Below are 16,431 nucleotides of genomic sequence, written 5' to 3'. Positions count from 1 at the left end.
TGTAAAAAAAAAGATTTGAAGGGAATCGAACTTGTCACCAACGGACCGCAGGATCCACAGCAAGGCGGCACTACCAGTTGAGCTAGTTGTCGATGTTAAAAAAGGGGGGATTACTGCTACATAATGCTGCCGCGACAGAGCTCCGCTCTGCTGCTGCCGCGTCGCCGTGGCTAGACGCAAGTTGGGCGTGGCTAGACACAAGTTGGTTGCCTTTAATATTTAGGCGACCAGGCCTTCCCCACTGAATAAACACACAAGCCTGGGACCAGGCCTGCTCCACTGGATAAACACACAAGCCTGGGAACAGGCCTGCTCCACTGGATAAACACACAAATCTGGGACCAGGCCTGCTCCACTGGATAAACACACAAATCTGGGACCAGGCCTGCTCCACTGGATAAACACACAAGCCTGGGACCTGGCCTGCTCCACTGGATAAACACACACGCCTGGGACCAGGCCTGCTCCACTGGATAAACACACACGCCTGAGACCAGGCCTGCTCCACTGGATAAACACACAAGCCTAGGACCAGGCCTACTCCACTGGATAAACACACACGCCTGGGACCAGGCCTGCTCCACTGAATAAACACGCATCAGGAGCATCTGCAAGACTTGGGACATTTACAACCACATCCATTCTCTCTAAATAGAGCTGTCCTACAAACACACACGCACGTGCACGCATTGCTGTGAGAGTGTGTTGCAGATCTACCAGCCCAGCAAAGAAGTGACAACTGAAGTAGAAATAGTGCTGTGTGTTGAAGAAAGGCGAGAGAGAGAGAGAGAGAGAGAGAGAGATAGAGAGAGACAGCGAGAGACAGCGAGAGACAGCGAGAGACAGCGAGACAGAGAGAGAGAGAGAGAGAGAGAGAGAGAGAGAGAGAGAGAGAGAGAGAGAGAGAGAGAGAGAGAGAGAGAGAGAGAGAGAGAGAGAGAGAGAGAGAGACAGCGAGAGAGAGAGACAGCGAGAGAGAGAGAGAGAGACAGCGAGAGAGAGAGAGTGGTGTGCTGGGGTGGGAGACCGAAGGAGGACAGGCTGGCAGCACACCTCCCCTTGGCTGCCCCTCTGAGACAAAACTGGTCAGACAAGGTCAGAGCCCTGTGTGCAGTCGCAGTCCCATCTGGCAGCGGGGTGAGGCCATTGTGACTCCGGCAATGATAATGTCAGAGGACGGGGAGAGCAGGTCCCGATGGGACAGTTATGCAAAAGGCTCAGGATCAGGCGCAGAGGAGCAAGCAGGGGGGATGGGGGGGGGGGGGGCATGGGCTATGGGGTACTCATGTAAAACCCTAATACCCTTCACTTCGGGACATGCCGCCGTCCGGAAGCAGTGTGACTCGCATCATTGTGCTTTGTAAGGCGTTGTGTGAGCGGCTATTTCTTTGGCAGCTCTCGGCTTAATCCTTCCTCTTTAGTCCGCGGGCCTCTTTCTGGGCGTCTCCCTCTCGCCAGGCAGCACGATCCTGCCAAACTGTACATCACAGCTGTCATCCGTGGCTTTTGGCCAGCAAACTATAATCTTCCCGCGCCCCCTGCCCTACGAAACCTGCCCCCACCTTCACGTCCGTTCACAAGGTCAATGAGCATCTAAGGCCTTGGCGACGACCTTCTACGGCTACCGGAGATAAGAGGTGCGGACCTCTGGCCCCGTAACCCCAACCCCACCACCCCTATCGGCCACCCCGTTAGGCCGAGAGGGACCGCCGAGCGTTTCCGCCACATCACTGTCAACACATTCCCTGATCTATTCTCCCCACATGAATATTATTGGCATGCTTTCAATCACAATAAAGGAGAGAATGGTGCTCAGATGGAGCCCATAAAAACAGAGGCGTGGATGGGGGGGGGGGGGGGGGGGGGGGGGTGTCCTGACGAATGTGCTGCATGAAAGACTCCGCTGATCACCTGCATCGATCGGGTTCAGAATAGGTATCATTATTCTCTGTCAACTTACAATCAGCATGACAAGAGTTAAAGGGAATACAAATTCTGGTGCAGACCGGTTGGCAATACTACAATATTAACCTCATTTGAGTGCGTTTCATGCAAGTAAATATTTAATGTGCGAGTAACTAATTTATTGTCTGTGGAACAGCCCCAGATTTTAAATATAAAGGCTCCTTTTGTTCACAAATATTGAACTGAACTGTCCGGGTCGACAGGAATAACATAATGTGAATGATTGAAATGGCTGTCGTTGCCCTTTAAATAGTAGATCTGGATACGTGATGGGCTCTGTGCGATATCCACACGTCCGTACGGCAATAACGCCCGGTGGACTACAGAAGTAGTGCGCTGCAAACGCGCACCACATGGATCTCGAGAGCAGAATCACAGTTATCAAGAGTGATGAATATAAGACTTCACTAATACTAATGACTGCTGTCCTCCTTATGCAAATAAGACACTTCAGGAGAAAAATATTCATCAACCTTATGAATCATTCATCACTTCTCATCAAGCATTAGATTCTCTGGTAGTGGCAGACTCGGGCTCTGCATCAAATCGCCCACTTCTGACACGCTATGGAAAAGTTGCATTTAGAAAATGTACAGAGAGACTAGGTCTCTGCGGTGGTAGGCGAGTGCTTAGTCCACTGCGCTACCCAGCCGCTCTATTCACTGCATTGTTTAACAGAAGGCATGTCAATGTAAAGTTACCAAATGTTTTTAGGTGACTAAATCCCCTTGAGAAACTATCCTCCTGGTTGTCATCATAATCAAAGCATTTCAGATAACCAATCTACTTCCTTGAGGAGATTGCATCCTCCGACCCTGATTCACCACTTCAGTCAGCCTGTCCGTAGTTGTAAAGGATATCAGCTAACTTGTCCGCAAACAAGTAAAGAAAGTAGTTTGCTACAATTTTGTTCATTTTAGTGCTTCGAAAACCTCCACAGCAACCGTGACACTTTATTCATCACCTGCTAGCATAGGCTAGTCAATGTTAATCTCCCATAGCAACCGATCACACTGGTCCAATGAATTTGTTTGAAATTACATTTGAAAGCTTTACGTATCGTGATACATACTAACTTGACCTCTCCTTTGAATGAACAGAGGGCCACGGCCCCTCAACCTACTGAGAGTTGGCTGTGCTCTAATGATCTAACAGATGGTGCACTAAAACATTTAAAATCAAATGATATGAAGCTGAATGACATTCCTTACATTAACATTCCACAATAAGCTTTTTCTGCCTCATCAGAAAGAGAAATCTCTAGATATATTGAAGAAATCTAAATATATTGTAGTGTCTTTCCACCCTAACATAACTAATAATTGTAATTATTATCTAAAACAGGCGAGACACTGCAGGTGAATAGTCAAATATACTTTTTTTGTTGATTTTGAGATTTTGTTATATTTTGCTTCCTAAACATGTGTTCTATGAAACTAGTGACAATAAAACGTCAATAACACACATTTAGTTGTTTATTTTACATCATTTTGCCTTATTGCATCCATAAATGTGCACATATTGAATGGGGAAGTGCCTCATTTGCATATATAAACATAAATTTCAGAAAACTTGCAATATATTTTTTCTTAGTTTATATGTACATAACAAATTGGGAAAGTTTCATAGTGATATCTATTCAAATATTTTTTGCCTATTAGGGGGTACTACACTGTACTACACTGTTTGTAGCCTGTGTGTAGTTGTGTTCAGTTCAATAACATCATTATTATTATTATTATTATTATTCAGTTATCAGGCATGTGTTTAGGTTGTCTATTACTAATGGTTTGATTAGGTATTGTGTTTGTAAATATCTGTTTAAAAAAAAAAGTATGGCATTTTACAATACAGAACTTTGAAGGCGTTTTCCCAAAAATGAGTTTTAAGAGTTTTTCCTCATACTCTGAGCCAGAAATCTCCACTTCAGTAGCACACACATACACCAAACCTTCCAGTTCTATTCATATCTATGTTCTGAAGGTATTTACAGAAGGGTTTGTTGATATCGCATTCATACCCTGATTTATATCACATTTTATTCCTAAAAACATGGCGAAATATGGAATTTTACCATAAAAATGGACTGAATGGAGTAATTTCTGATTTATGGAGTGATAAAAAGAGATATCAAAAATCCCCTCTGTAATAACCTTTGGCTCTAATATGTCAACAAAATGAAACTATAATTTTGAAAATGGCTTTATCCAATGTTCAGATTTCTGTCCTGGAATTATATGCAAATTAGTGCATATTTAAGTAGATCATGCCTCATTTGCATATTTAAACATACAATTTCAGAAAACTTATAATACAAAAAAGTCTTGTCTTAATATAGGTAAGTAATCAACTGGGGAAGTTTCATTGTGATATCTATTAGTTAATTTTTTTACCCTATTCACCTGCAGTGTCTCCCCTTAAGTGCTTAAAAGTGGACCAATACTGCAAAACCTGGCACCTAAACCCAATCCCGGCAAAAACAGTCTCCAGTGTATTCCACCTCCAAAACGCAGTAGCTGCCAAAGAACTAAACATCCAGCTGAGCTGACTTCAATTGAAGCACTCCCCCAAACCCACATGGTGCTGGAAGTGACCCTCGAGCCCCCTCCTTCAACGAACACCTGAAGGAATGGCAGCTCATATAGTAGCTGCCTTTAACATGGGTAAGATTGTTGTACTGTTCAAACAACACACCTTCTCATATTGTAATGGGGAATCTTGAAAGTTATTGCTGGTATCCACAGTAAAATGGTAAATGGCTGCATTTATATAATGCTTTTATCCAAAGCACTTTACAATTTGCTCCTCACATTTTACCCATTCACTCAACACATTCACACACCGACGGCGGAGGCAACCATGCAAGGTGCCAACCTGCTCATCGGGAGCAGTTAAGGGTTAAGTGTCTTGCTCAAGGACACTTAACGACACACTCCCCCCGGAGGAGCGGGAATCGAACCGGGAACCTCCGGATTACCAGACGACTGCTCTACCTCCCAAGCCACTGTCGCCCCCACAGTGGCAGTACATGACTGATTGGAGGCAGGGGGGTAGACATTACAAGATCCTTCACCCGGAGGAATCCCCGACGAGTGTGTCTGGTCTCCAAACTATGTTTTGTCGTGAAAATACGCGCGAGAAGCGACACAGGTTTTAGTCAGAGGAATACACTGGAGAAAAGCACACAGCAAGGTTTTAGTATTTCTCTTTTGCTCTGAGAGAATGAGCCGTCATTCTTTCATTGTCTGGGTCTCATCTGTCTCTCTCTCTCTCCACTCGTTATTCTTTCACATTCTTCAATCATTTAGATCATAACAGGTTAGCGGAGACAAAGCCAGCTTGTCAATCACAGTCTGGTAATGGGCTGTACAGAATCGGATCTCCAATCTCCGCCAATCCCCTCTTCAAAATGTCCCTAAAATGAATGACAACTAATAACAGAGACACTGTAATAACAGGGCAGGGTCATAGAACATTGAAATAGGCTGTAACAGTTTCATAATTTTCTTGTTCTAAATTCAGAGAAGACAGCTTGCGCATTGACAGCTTTTCGAGACAGATTTATTCATTCTGTTCACGGGGCCCTCACTAGTTCAAAGTCAATGTAACTCAACCACAGCAGAATGGTCTCTCCGTCTCTCTCTCTATGTGTCTCGCGCTGTCATTGGGCGTAGTTCATTGCCTGTCCCCGACAGGGTCCAGATATTTAGCCTACTTGATATTTGTCAGGCATCTGCGATGCATCAGCAGAGTCTCTTGGGTTGTGTCTGGGGCTTTTCGCCGGCGATCTCCAAAAACTGAGTCAGTGAGTGGAAAGTCAATGCTATAATCGTGCAGTCTGAACTCTGAACTCGGCATGAGGTGAAGCCCGGAAACTACCTGCTCTGTGAGCCTGCAGGCTAACAAATGGGGGACAGTAGCAGACAGCAGCTCCAACACTGCATACCTCAGCAGTGGCCCTCGCAGTGCCCGAGGCCCTTACTGGCCCTTACACACTCTGCAGCATAATACTGTGCTCCTGTCTGGTCCAGGTCATCCCATACACACCATGTGGACGCCCGGCACAACCATGCCAATCATAACTTACTCATAGTATACTGTATATTCAGTGTTATTTACCATATTCATTGTAATGTATAATATAACCGAGAGGGCACACAGACCCTCATCTACACCTTTGAGTACACAGCCTACTTGCTCATCTGCGTATATTCTGAGTCAATTATATTGTTTACACTGCCTATTTATTTTTTTACTTTACTACTGTACTATCATTTTATTGCCTGTATTTCTGTCTTCTACAACTACCATGCCCATACATGTACCTCCCCTCCCCCCATGCTGCTATGATGCCTGAATTTCTTCCCCAAGGGGATCACTAAAGATATATCTTATCTCATCTTATCTTATAACAAGGACAATTCACTCAACACCACTCCCCTGACTCCCTGTCCTGTCCAACATAACCTCCCCACATATTCGATGAGTCGCACCTTAACCTCAAAGGATGTTCCCTGCTGCCTACCTACCAATCCACACAGACATCTTTAATCCACCTACTGCCCATCTCCCATCCAGATGACCAATTTGGAATAAAAAACCCTCCAGCCGTTTTCACCACCCAATCGCCTTGGGGAAAGGAACAGGAGTCGGAAGACGCGCCGAACAAACACCTGGTGTCAGACCGAATCAACAGCTCCCTGGCACCAACCTCATGAGGAGACAGTGGTCAACCCTCAACAGATTCAGAGCCGAGCCACACTGTGTGCATGTGGAGAAGAGCAAACAATAGAACACAAGATTGTCTTCTCCAAAGACCATAAGGAGGATTAGTCACCCTCCATACAGCGGATCAGGAGGCAACTGTTTGGCTCCAGGGCCCTCATTTATCAATAATGCGTAGAAAGTGTTCTATTTTCGTTCCTACGCAAGGAATTTAGAATGTCTCTACACACAGAATAATCTGGATTTATCAACCGTGCGTGCACAGGTCGTATGCACACTCCGTGTTGATAAATACCATTGTTCTTACCGTCTATGCTCGTGCATGATTATCCATATATGGTATGAGAAACTTCATGAGCGAGATTGATCACGGAGGTCTAACCAACTAATTTAACGCACTGTCGAACCAAGAAGACACAACACGTCACGTGTTATGGGAGAAATACGTGACGGACTTGTACACGGTGATGTCGGATATCAACGACTCCCTAAAGACCATCTCTGCAATGCTGCCTGGGCAGCGCAAAATACTAATAAAGACCGTTAACCACTGTTTGGCGTTGGTGTCATTACCATGCTGGAATATGAATGCCTTTTTACGTTTCGTTCTTTTAAAGTTCGATTGGCTACCTGGTATAATATGATTTGTAGAGGCATACAATCTATTTTGTTGTCGGTATTAGGTAGCCTATATAAATTATATATAATAGCATAGCCTACATATGCAACAGTAACTTGCGCATAACGCATATGCAGAGCCCTGCGAAGCCTGCATACAGTAAACTAACTTGATCGTTAATCTAACTGCTGTCCTTGTATCTTTACACTTATGAAAACATTAAATAATATTTATAGGCTATAGGCCCTCGTTTTGCCATAATAGCCTATTCTCAAATGGCTATCCGCTGTGGGCTATCTCCTCGCTGACGGACCAGTGTACCTATATCATATCATATTCCTATGTCTCCAAGGAATCATGGGGCTCTGGGGAAGAAAGGTTGGGAACCCCTGCTATAGCCTATCCTTTATAATGTTATAGGCTATTTTATTTACAGTAGTCTATTTATGATTTTTTTCCATAGCCGTTCTCAGTTATGATGTGGCTGAGACGGATCGGGATTAATGAAGCTGCTAGGACTAGACTGCTTCTCGGCTACAAATTAAAGCCACGATTGAAAATAATGTACTTCCTTTCTATAACAATAATACGAGAGCATACAATAACAATGAATCTCACTGCCATGTAGCCTACGCCATGTGTAGCCTGCCTATGTGATGAATAAAAACTTGAACTTGAATTCCATCACGTCTGTGCTGGAGCTCACAAATAGGCTGTTGTCACATTGTAAATAAAAACGTGCACTACAGTATGTAGATGGTTGATAAAAATAAAATTAGGCCTGGTCGTGCGTCCCTCCCGGCCACCGGCAATGACTTATCAGCCATATGCAACGATAAACCATGATGCATTCATTTGGAAAAAACAATTCCAAATGCTATTTATAGGGTTTGACAATAATTACACTAATGTCTAGGGCTGACCTTCGCTTTTTTTGGCAATAGAAGCTTCGGGGCCGAGCTTCGATTTTAATTCGAAGCTTCGAGAATAATTTTTTATTTTAATTTTTTTTTTAATCTTATGTCGTGGGACTTGTACAGCACTTTGGTAAACGTTGTTGTTTTTAAATGTGCTCTATAAATAAAGTGGATTGGATTAATTAATTAAGTAGCCCCTTTCGTGACTGTGACGCAGCCAACAAGGTTTCACTCGGCTGTGTGATTTAATTCAAGGTGGATCGCTGTTGTCGTTTGAACAACTTCAGATTTCATGGGAACTACCAATCCCCCAAATCAAGAATGTTTAAGATGAATGAAGTAAGATTTTGATTATTTGAAATATGGCCTGTGTAGACTAAACTACCGGTATGCACAGAATTATGTCAGTCTACAAGGTCCGGATTCTACATGGTCCGGCAATGTAGACCTTGTAGACTCCACTACAGACCAATTATCAGTGAATGTTCATGCATTTTTAAGAAGGGCTACTTCCACAAAAAAACAAAGAACTCACCAAAACATCTCAGTAGCACCTTATCTAAATGTTCTATTTCATATATGGAGATTCATATTTATTTATGTATTGCATGCATTTCTACATTTTATTGCCTATTTTGTTTATTCATACCAGTATCTTTCTTTCTTATGTGTGGAATTCTACAAGGCATGTAGGTGTATATGTGTTTGAGGATGATATCCTTCAAACAGGCAATAGTGATGATATAATTTGGGCAGTGCTGAGCTGGGTTACTTTCCTCCAGTGTATTTGTCCCCCGGCCCCACCCAATGGCCCAATGGGCGCGCACACACACACAAAAATCGAAGTAAAAAAAAAATTAAAAAATTATTTTATCTTTTTTTTTTACTTCGATTTTTTTTTTATGTTCGAAGCTTGTGCCATCGAATGAAGCTTCGAAGTATTTAAGACAGCCCTACTAATGTCGCTATTTTACAATTAACTATAATGAATTACAGGGCATACCAAACACGTCTGTGTTGAAACTATTGCACGTAAGGTTATTTTACGTGTTGCAGTTTTCTTATTCTACGGCTTGGCGCCATGTATATATGCACAATCTCAAGCACACGTTCATGTTGATAAGTCCCACACTTTGCTTAGAAATGATAGTACGCACGGTGTACGCACATATCTGTCTGGGGTGGGACGATACATCGATCCAGATCGATACATCGATGTAATTATCAACAATCGAATCGGATCGATGCGATGTAATAAGATCGATTCATATCGATACTCTTATTTTGAAAATCCTGTGGCGAGTCTCATATCCGCCCAAGAACAACAGCAGTAGCTCTGTGTGTGTAGATGTTACAGCATAGCATTCTCCCTTTCTGTGTGTGTGTGTGCGCACGTCTTTGGAAAGACCAGATGAGGACAGAGGAGTTTGATGTTTAAATGTTATTTAAACATAAACAATATAATACATAATAAATGTAGGCCTATACATGATCATGCAACATCAACAAATTGTTGTAGGAACGGTTTGGGAGAGGGAGGTTGTGAGTTTTGAGTTCCAAAAAATGTAGCTTAAAGTTTAAAGCTCAATATATAAAAACGTGGCACTTTACAGTGAACAGGAGGTCTATTTGTATTAAAAACAATAGATTGATTTTCCTTTAAATGTCTGGAAGAGCTCAAAAATACAAATGTCAAATGATATTTTCATTACCTTTTTTTTGTTGATCTAAATGTTACTGATTGTGTTAAATGGGCATATGATATCATCTCATATCGATTGCAGGCACCTGAATCTAATCGTATCGTATTGTATCGTGAGAGACTTTGTGATATCGGCAAATATCGTATCGTTGTCCAAAGAATCGATATCGTATCGTATCATGATGAAACTGGTGATTCCCACCCCTAATTATCTGTGCATACGCACCATTGATGAATGAGGGCCCAGGACTTTGCATTCTCTAAATAAATAGTGCAAAATGTCTAACTTTCATGAAAACAAATATATAATAATGTATTACTAGGGATGTCCGATATTATCGGCCGATATTGGCATTAAAATGTGATATCGGAAATGATCGGTATCGATTTTCAAAAAAATATATATATATATATATTTTTTTACATTTCTTTTTTTTTATCTACTTTTTTCTCCCATTTTCTATTTTTCTCCCATCCCAATTTCGTATCGTCCAATTCTACCCTCCCCTGTCTCGAACGCTGTTAGGCCATGCCTCCCACAAGCCGGCTGCAATGTGGACGAAGCCTTACATCACGTGTCCCCTCCGGTACTCGAGGAAGCAGCCGTCGCATCTTTTCACCTGCACAGCGCAATCTCTCAGCGGCGGGGGTCTGCGTGGGAGGGACACGCCGCCCCCGTCGCTTCCTGATTCTGCTGCGCAGGCGCACCAACCGCCCTGTAGGAGTCGCTGTCCACAACGTCCGATACCACCCATCAGCTTTCCCACCCCTAACACTGCCAATTGTGTTAGTATGAACGACCAGTCAAGCTGATAGCAATGCGGAGAGCTGGGCTCAAACCCAGCGTCTCCTGCATTGGTGGCGAGCGCCTTGCCCACTACACCACCTATCCGCCCTTTTTTAATGATTTTTTATTTATTTTTTTACATTTATTTAACCTTTATTTACAAGTAAGAACAAATTCTGATTTAATTTATTGTCAAAAGTATGCAAGTATCTGTTGTTAATTCCACGACAAGAGATATGTAATGTTAATTACCTGAAATTATTCCGTTTTTTGGGGGGGGAACCCCTGCATATATCGGTATCGGTTGATATCGGTATCGGAAATTAACTCATTCAGCGCCAGTCACGATGATAGTCGGGTTAACTCGCCGACCGTTCAGCACCAGACCCGAGTATAGTCGGGTTTTAATCGTTATTTCTTTTATTAGCGATATCCATTCATTTTCATCCATCCAGCCTGATGTTATCATTGGGAATGGGTCTGAGCTCGCAAAAGGGCAAATACCACCGCCTACGCCTTCCAGCTGGTATTGCACTCCATTAGGAATGGTGTAGTTTCTTTTCTGGGACGATCCAAGCCGTGCGGGCGGGGTTTAAATACTCGGGCGAGGTAGGCATATACAACGATGGCATGGAACAGTAACCCCACCCGCCCGTTCGTGTGTACCGCTCTGTAATGTGCGACGGACAAATAAACTGTCAGATAATTGGATTATTTCTTTTGCATTACATCAGATACAAGGTAAGAACACTATATATTAATTTGATCGTTGATCTGATATTTATTTCTACCCCGATCGACGCTGTCTCGGTGTGTGTATGTGTGGCTGTGTGCCGTTGGGTGCAGGAAGTACGGGGGTCCAGGGCTCGTTTCATTCTTGCATGAGGAAGGATAATAATGATGATCTAGCGTTGATTTCAGGATGATTAGATAATCAGGCGAAAAACTACAACGTGTTTAGTGTATTCCACTAAAGGGCTATTATCGCATATTTTCCTGGAATTACTCTGAAGCACCCAAACTATACTCATATTCAAAACGGTATAAAACGGAAATGTACAGATGAAAAAACAATCCGTTTAGTACATGTTGACTGGAAGCAACTCACTGATAATCGACGGGTGTAGACCCATAGCTATAATTTAAGATATATTTTAAGGACTCGCAAATCTCGCAGTCTCCCCATTGATTAAAGCGGTGGCATTCTAGCGCCATCTCGCGGATTAAGCGATGGCGCAGAATGAGTTAAGAGTTGGACAATATCGGTATATTGGATATCGGTAAAAAGCCAATATCGAACATCCCTATGTATTACATTTGTAAAAAGGAGAATAATCAAGTTCAATTTGACTGAATGCAGTCATAGATTAACAATGATTTTACCTTTCAGCATCACAATTAAGTAAAAATACATTTCCATGTTCTACTACATCATCTACAGTATGTACTGTGATATATATTGCAGATGAGGTCCCCACTTGACAATGGTCAAGGTAGGTGGGTCTGAAATAGCACAGAAACTGTGTGCTTACTGGAGTCTGTTGTTGATCTCAGTGTAATACAGTTGGCTGAGTCACCACGCAAATTATTATTCTGTTATACTAATATACTGTTGCAATTATTACTGATGAAAGTGCCACAATAATTAATCGGCTGGTAAGCAGTCATAATTCTGTCAGTCAAACAACAAAGTCATTTGTATTCGGTTTCAGTGAATGTGACGCAATCATTAATGGGGCTGCTTTAGTCCAAGCTAAGATATTGAACAGAAGGAAGATGAAGCAGTCCAAGCTGTGCCAATGGGATGAACATGTTTCTGTCTCCTAAGTGGGCGGGACTTTTACACAGGTACTATCTTACACTGTTACAGTAGATCACTAGAAAGGTATCAAACAAAGCGGTTTTGGGCTAGAAGTCAGAAGAAAACTCTATTCAGAGTCAGAATGTTCAAAACACTTTCAATTTGTGAGAGAAAGGTCCAATACTTACCTCAATTCCTATAGGACAGGAGAGAAATGAGCGACATTGAGGCAAAACCTATACATCTTCCAATATGGTGAACGGAGGCTGCACTCACTCTAGCCTCCTGATGTGTAGTGGGCAGTAGACCCGCCAATGCTGCGCCCTGTGTAGAGTATATTTTTCTCCAATACGCAGATGCATACTGCATCCAAAAATGACCTAAATAACCATTTATGAAAGGTTTGGCATATAACTGCGATGCAAAGACCTCCAGCGATTCACAGCAGCCATAAAAAATAAACACATTTGGACCCAATGCTGCTGTAGAAAATTCCAGTTTCATTGTGAAAATGACCAGACTTCACAATCACACTGTAAACTAAAGATCATGTGGGTTTACAGCAGTTCTTCATTGCTTTCCAACCATATTGAAGAGCGATAAATCATGCAATTTATATGTTGTGAATTAAAATGAATTGATCCAAGAGTACAACTTTTTAACAATAAACTTGGGGAAGATGTCAACATTATACTACAACATATTACATCAGGGGTTTTAATGATCAATAGTACTTAATACTGATTATCAACAAGTGTAGGCTATAATATAATGTGTAGCCTACAATAGACCCACTTTTACCCATATTCACAAGGATGAGATGAAAGGCTACGTGAGATCGCCAATTCTCTCCCGCAACATTTATACGTGCATGCAATTGACGTCCCGATGTCGCAGTCAGAGTTGTATGCTTGAGAAAATGTTCACTGTACGTGTACGCAAGCTCTGCTCTCGCCGTGCTGTAACCCACCTGACACATTCTAGGAAATGAGAGCGAGTTGAATAGTTGTCCTTTTTTAAAGTCCAAAGAGCACATTACTGCACATTAATCTCAGTGTAATACAGTTGCCTTGGCTGAGTCACCACGCAAATTATTATTCTGTTGCTACTTTTCTGTGCAACACAAATTACTATACTTTTGCAATTATTACTGATGACAGTGCCACAATAATGAATCACTGTTGATTCTGTCAGTCAAACAACAAAGTCACTCGTATTCAGTCAATGTGCTGCAATCATTGGAGTCCAAGCTGTGCCAATGGGATGAACATGTTATAGTTTCTGTCTCCTAAGTGGGCGGGACTTTTACACAGGTACTATTACACTGTTAGATCACTAGAAGTAGAAGCACACGCACACGCACACGCAACACAGACACACACATAATACAAACACACACATTACTCTAAAAGGGTCAACTCACTTCTCCCCCTGGAGCTTGTTGGTCTTTACTATCAAGTCTTGAGTTTGTTCTTTGGCAGCCTGTTGGAACACAAGGGTTTGTAGCATTAATTTAGTGTTGTTATTAACTAATTACTTTGGTGGTGATACTTCATTCTAAAAATGAAGTCATGACATGCATTTATTAAAACAAGGTTATATTCATGCATTTGATCCATACTGTTACCAGACTAGGTTCACATGTTTAAACTTGTCTATGTGATATTGTTGTTATGCACTTAATCCACATATAGTTTAGATTTTGTAAACCAGCTATCATATTGCAGCGTTTTGAAATGCCATGCTAGGGAAATGTATTGTACCTTCAACCTATTAGTCATCTCTTCGCAACAAGTGCTCATGTCTTGGACGTCCTCGTGAACACTTTCAAGTTCCTGTAGGTAAAACGAGACAACACACTTAGGATAGGCTTTGGGATAACCTGCTGTAGATTAGTAGATATACGTTAGGATAGGTTATTCTACCTCCTTAACATCTTTAAATATCCGGGCAAATTCCTCATTGATTGACAAGCTTCGCCTTTCTATGTCACCCCGAAGATTTCTCCTGGTGCGTAAACTGTTCTCTGTGAAGAACATAGACAACGCCTTCAAAGCCTCCAGCATCTCCTGCAAGAAAGAGTGTTTCATTATCAATGCATAGCTGATATTCACTTACAAATGTGATGTAAAGATTATTCAACCTCATCAAAAATCACAACCAAATGATTGTGAGGCACTGCGAACCTAAAGTAAGGCAATAAATTATGATTGTCAACTAAATTTCGACACCCGACGAAGTGAGGGAGTAGCTTTTTCACGTACATTTCTAGTTTCAAACAGGGACCCAATTTTTCTCTGATGACAGTTTGTTTATTCAGTTATGAAACAAATATAATTCAACATCGGCTTCGTTCTGACTCTCCCTAAATAACCATAGTACACCTTTAAGTGACACTAGCCTGACGTTCTAGCGGTTAGCCTATATTTTCTGTACAGGAACATTATATACGAGTGTTTTGTAGGAAATAATGACAAAAAAGGGCTTCTTGTGGGAGTAGCGTTATCGTTACCGCTGTGTGACAGATGAAATATGTGTCGTTAGAACAGAATGATGCCATGATTGCAAGTCAATTGGTGGAAATGTTCGCAGATATAGCGTGAACGTTCTTCCACCTTACCTTGTCATTGTCAAGCCTCGTCTCCAGAATTTTATTAAGCTTCCGAGAAAGCGGGTTGTTTGGCTGAGATGGCACATGACCACTATGGATAACTGTAGAGGTGTCAGATGATATTTCTACTTTACTGTCCGCCATGATAGTAAACAAACGTCTCCACGTCAACTAACCAGGAAGATATCTGTGGTACGTCGGAAATAACGTCCGTGTGGATCATAAAACTCGAGTCGAGCATCGTTCCTACGTGCGGACAGAATAAGTGGTGTCAGTGGTTTCAGTTTGATTGATTGATTGAAAACTTTATTACAGATTGCAGAATGGATAAAATACAGTACGGCTCAATACAAACAACTGCTAAAAGGATGCAGACCAGAAAAATACTTTCGTCTTGTTTACATAAGGGTCCTCCATTTTCAATTCATCAAGACATTTATGACATACAAGACATACAAATATACAGTACTGTGTAAGAAAAAGAGATCATAAAAATATATACATCCGAAGGGGAAGAAACTGTACATTGGAGGGGGTTGGGTGGGTGGGGGTATGGGGATTTTGACATTTACCGGTCAGTCACTCTGTAAAAGAAATAACTCAGCCTCAGCGTCTTAACATCTTTACCGGGCGATAAGGGAGGCCAGGGTCAAAACATTAATAAATAGTTTTAACACATATACATTTGATTTCACAGTATACACAGTATTTCTGCTACAGGTACAGAATGATGATGATGATGATGATGATGATGATGATGATGATGATGATGATGATAAGATCAATACCAGCTGTCCCTCTTCGCTATAGCCCTGATGCAGAGTGTATCAGGGGCTACCAATAAGGACTTAAAAGTGCTTTTTGTTTGTTTTTTTTACCTTTGTGTTTCATCTACTGTGTTTCGAGTTTCTCTTTAATTAGTTAGTGTAAACACTTGACATCCTGGTCCATGGATATAGCTGCCATGGACAGGATATAGCAGGGTTCCGCGACAGTGGATCAGGAGTAGAGCGGTTGTCCTGTAATTGGAAGATTCCCGGGTTCGATTCCCAGCGTGTTGAGGTGTCCTTGAGCCAGACACTTAATAATAACTGTATTTGTATAGCACCTTTCATACAGGGGATCGCAGTTCAAATGTCTTTACATCAGTAAGAAATAAGACATAAAATCAGTGTAAAACAAGTAGCAAGAGCTAAGCATAAAGTGGGATAAAATAATCAAATCATATCAGAACCTCACGTTCCAATAGGCTTCTTGAATTTCTGTAATCTGTTACAAAACATGATAAAGGTCATAGTATGCAC

The 16,431-nt window shown here is 41.9% G+C and overlaps 1 protein-coding gene across 1 annotated transcript in view; it reads right to left on the bottom strand.

The window, feature by feature from the left end:
• The window catches only part of cog6 (component of oligomeric golgi complex 6), a 99,455-nt gene extending 84,168 nt beyond the window's left edge, over positions 1 to 15,287 (bottom strand). The window contains 4 exon segments of the mRNA XM_084324628.1: positions 13,940 to 13,998; positions 14,280 to 14,351; positions 14,442 to 14,585; positions 15,137 to 15,287. Coding sequence (XP_084180754.1) covers positions 13,940 to 13,998; positions 14,280 to 14,351; positions 14,442 to 14,585; positions 15,137 to 15,271 — 410 coding nt within the window. The 5' untranslated portion in view covers positions 15,272 to 15,287.
• Between the last annotated feature and the right edge of the window lie 1,144 nt (positions 15,288 to 16,431).

The sequence above is a fragment of the Notolepis coatsorum genome (assembly GCF_963971535.1).
Source record: "Notolepis coatsorum genome assembly, chromosome: 1".
In the NCBI taxonomy this organism is placed as follows: domain Eukaryota; kingdom Metazoa; phylum Chordata; class Actinopteri; order Aulopiformes; family Paralepididae; genus Notolepis; species Notolepis coatsorum.
The sequence above is the reverse complement of the archived record's forward strand: the minus strand, read 5'-3'. Positions and strand labels throughout refer to the sequence as shown.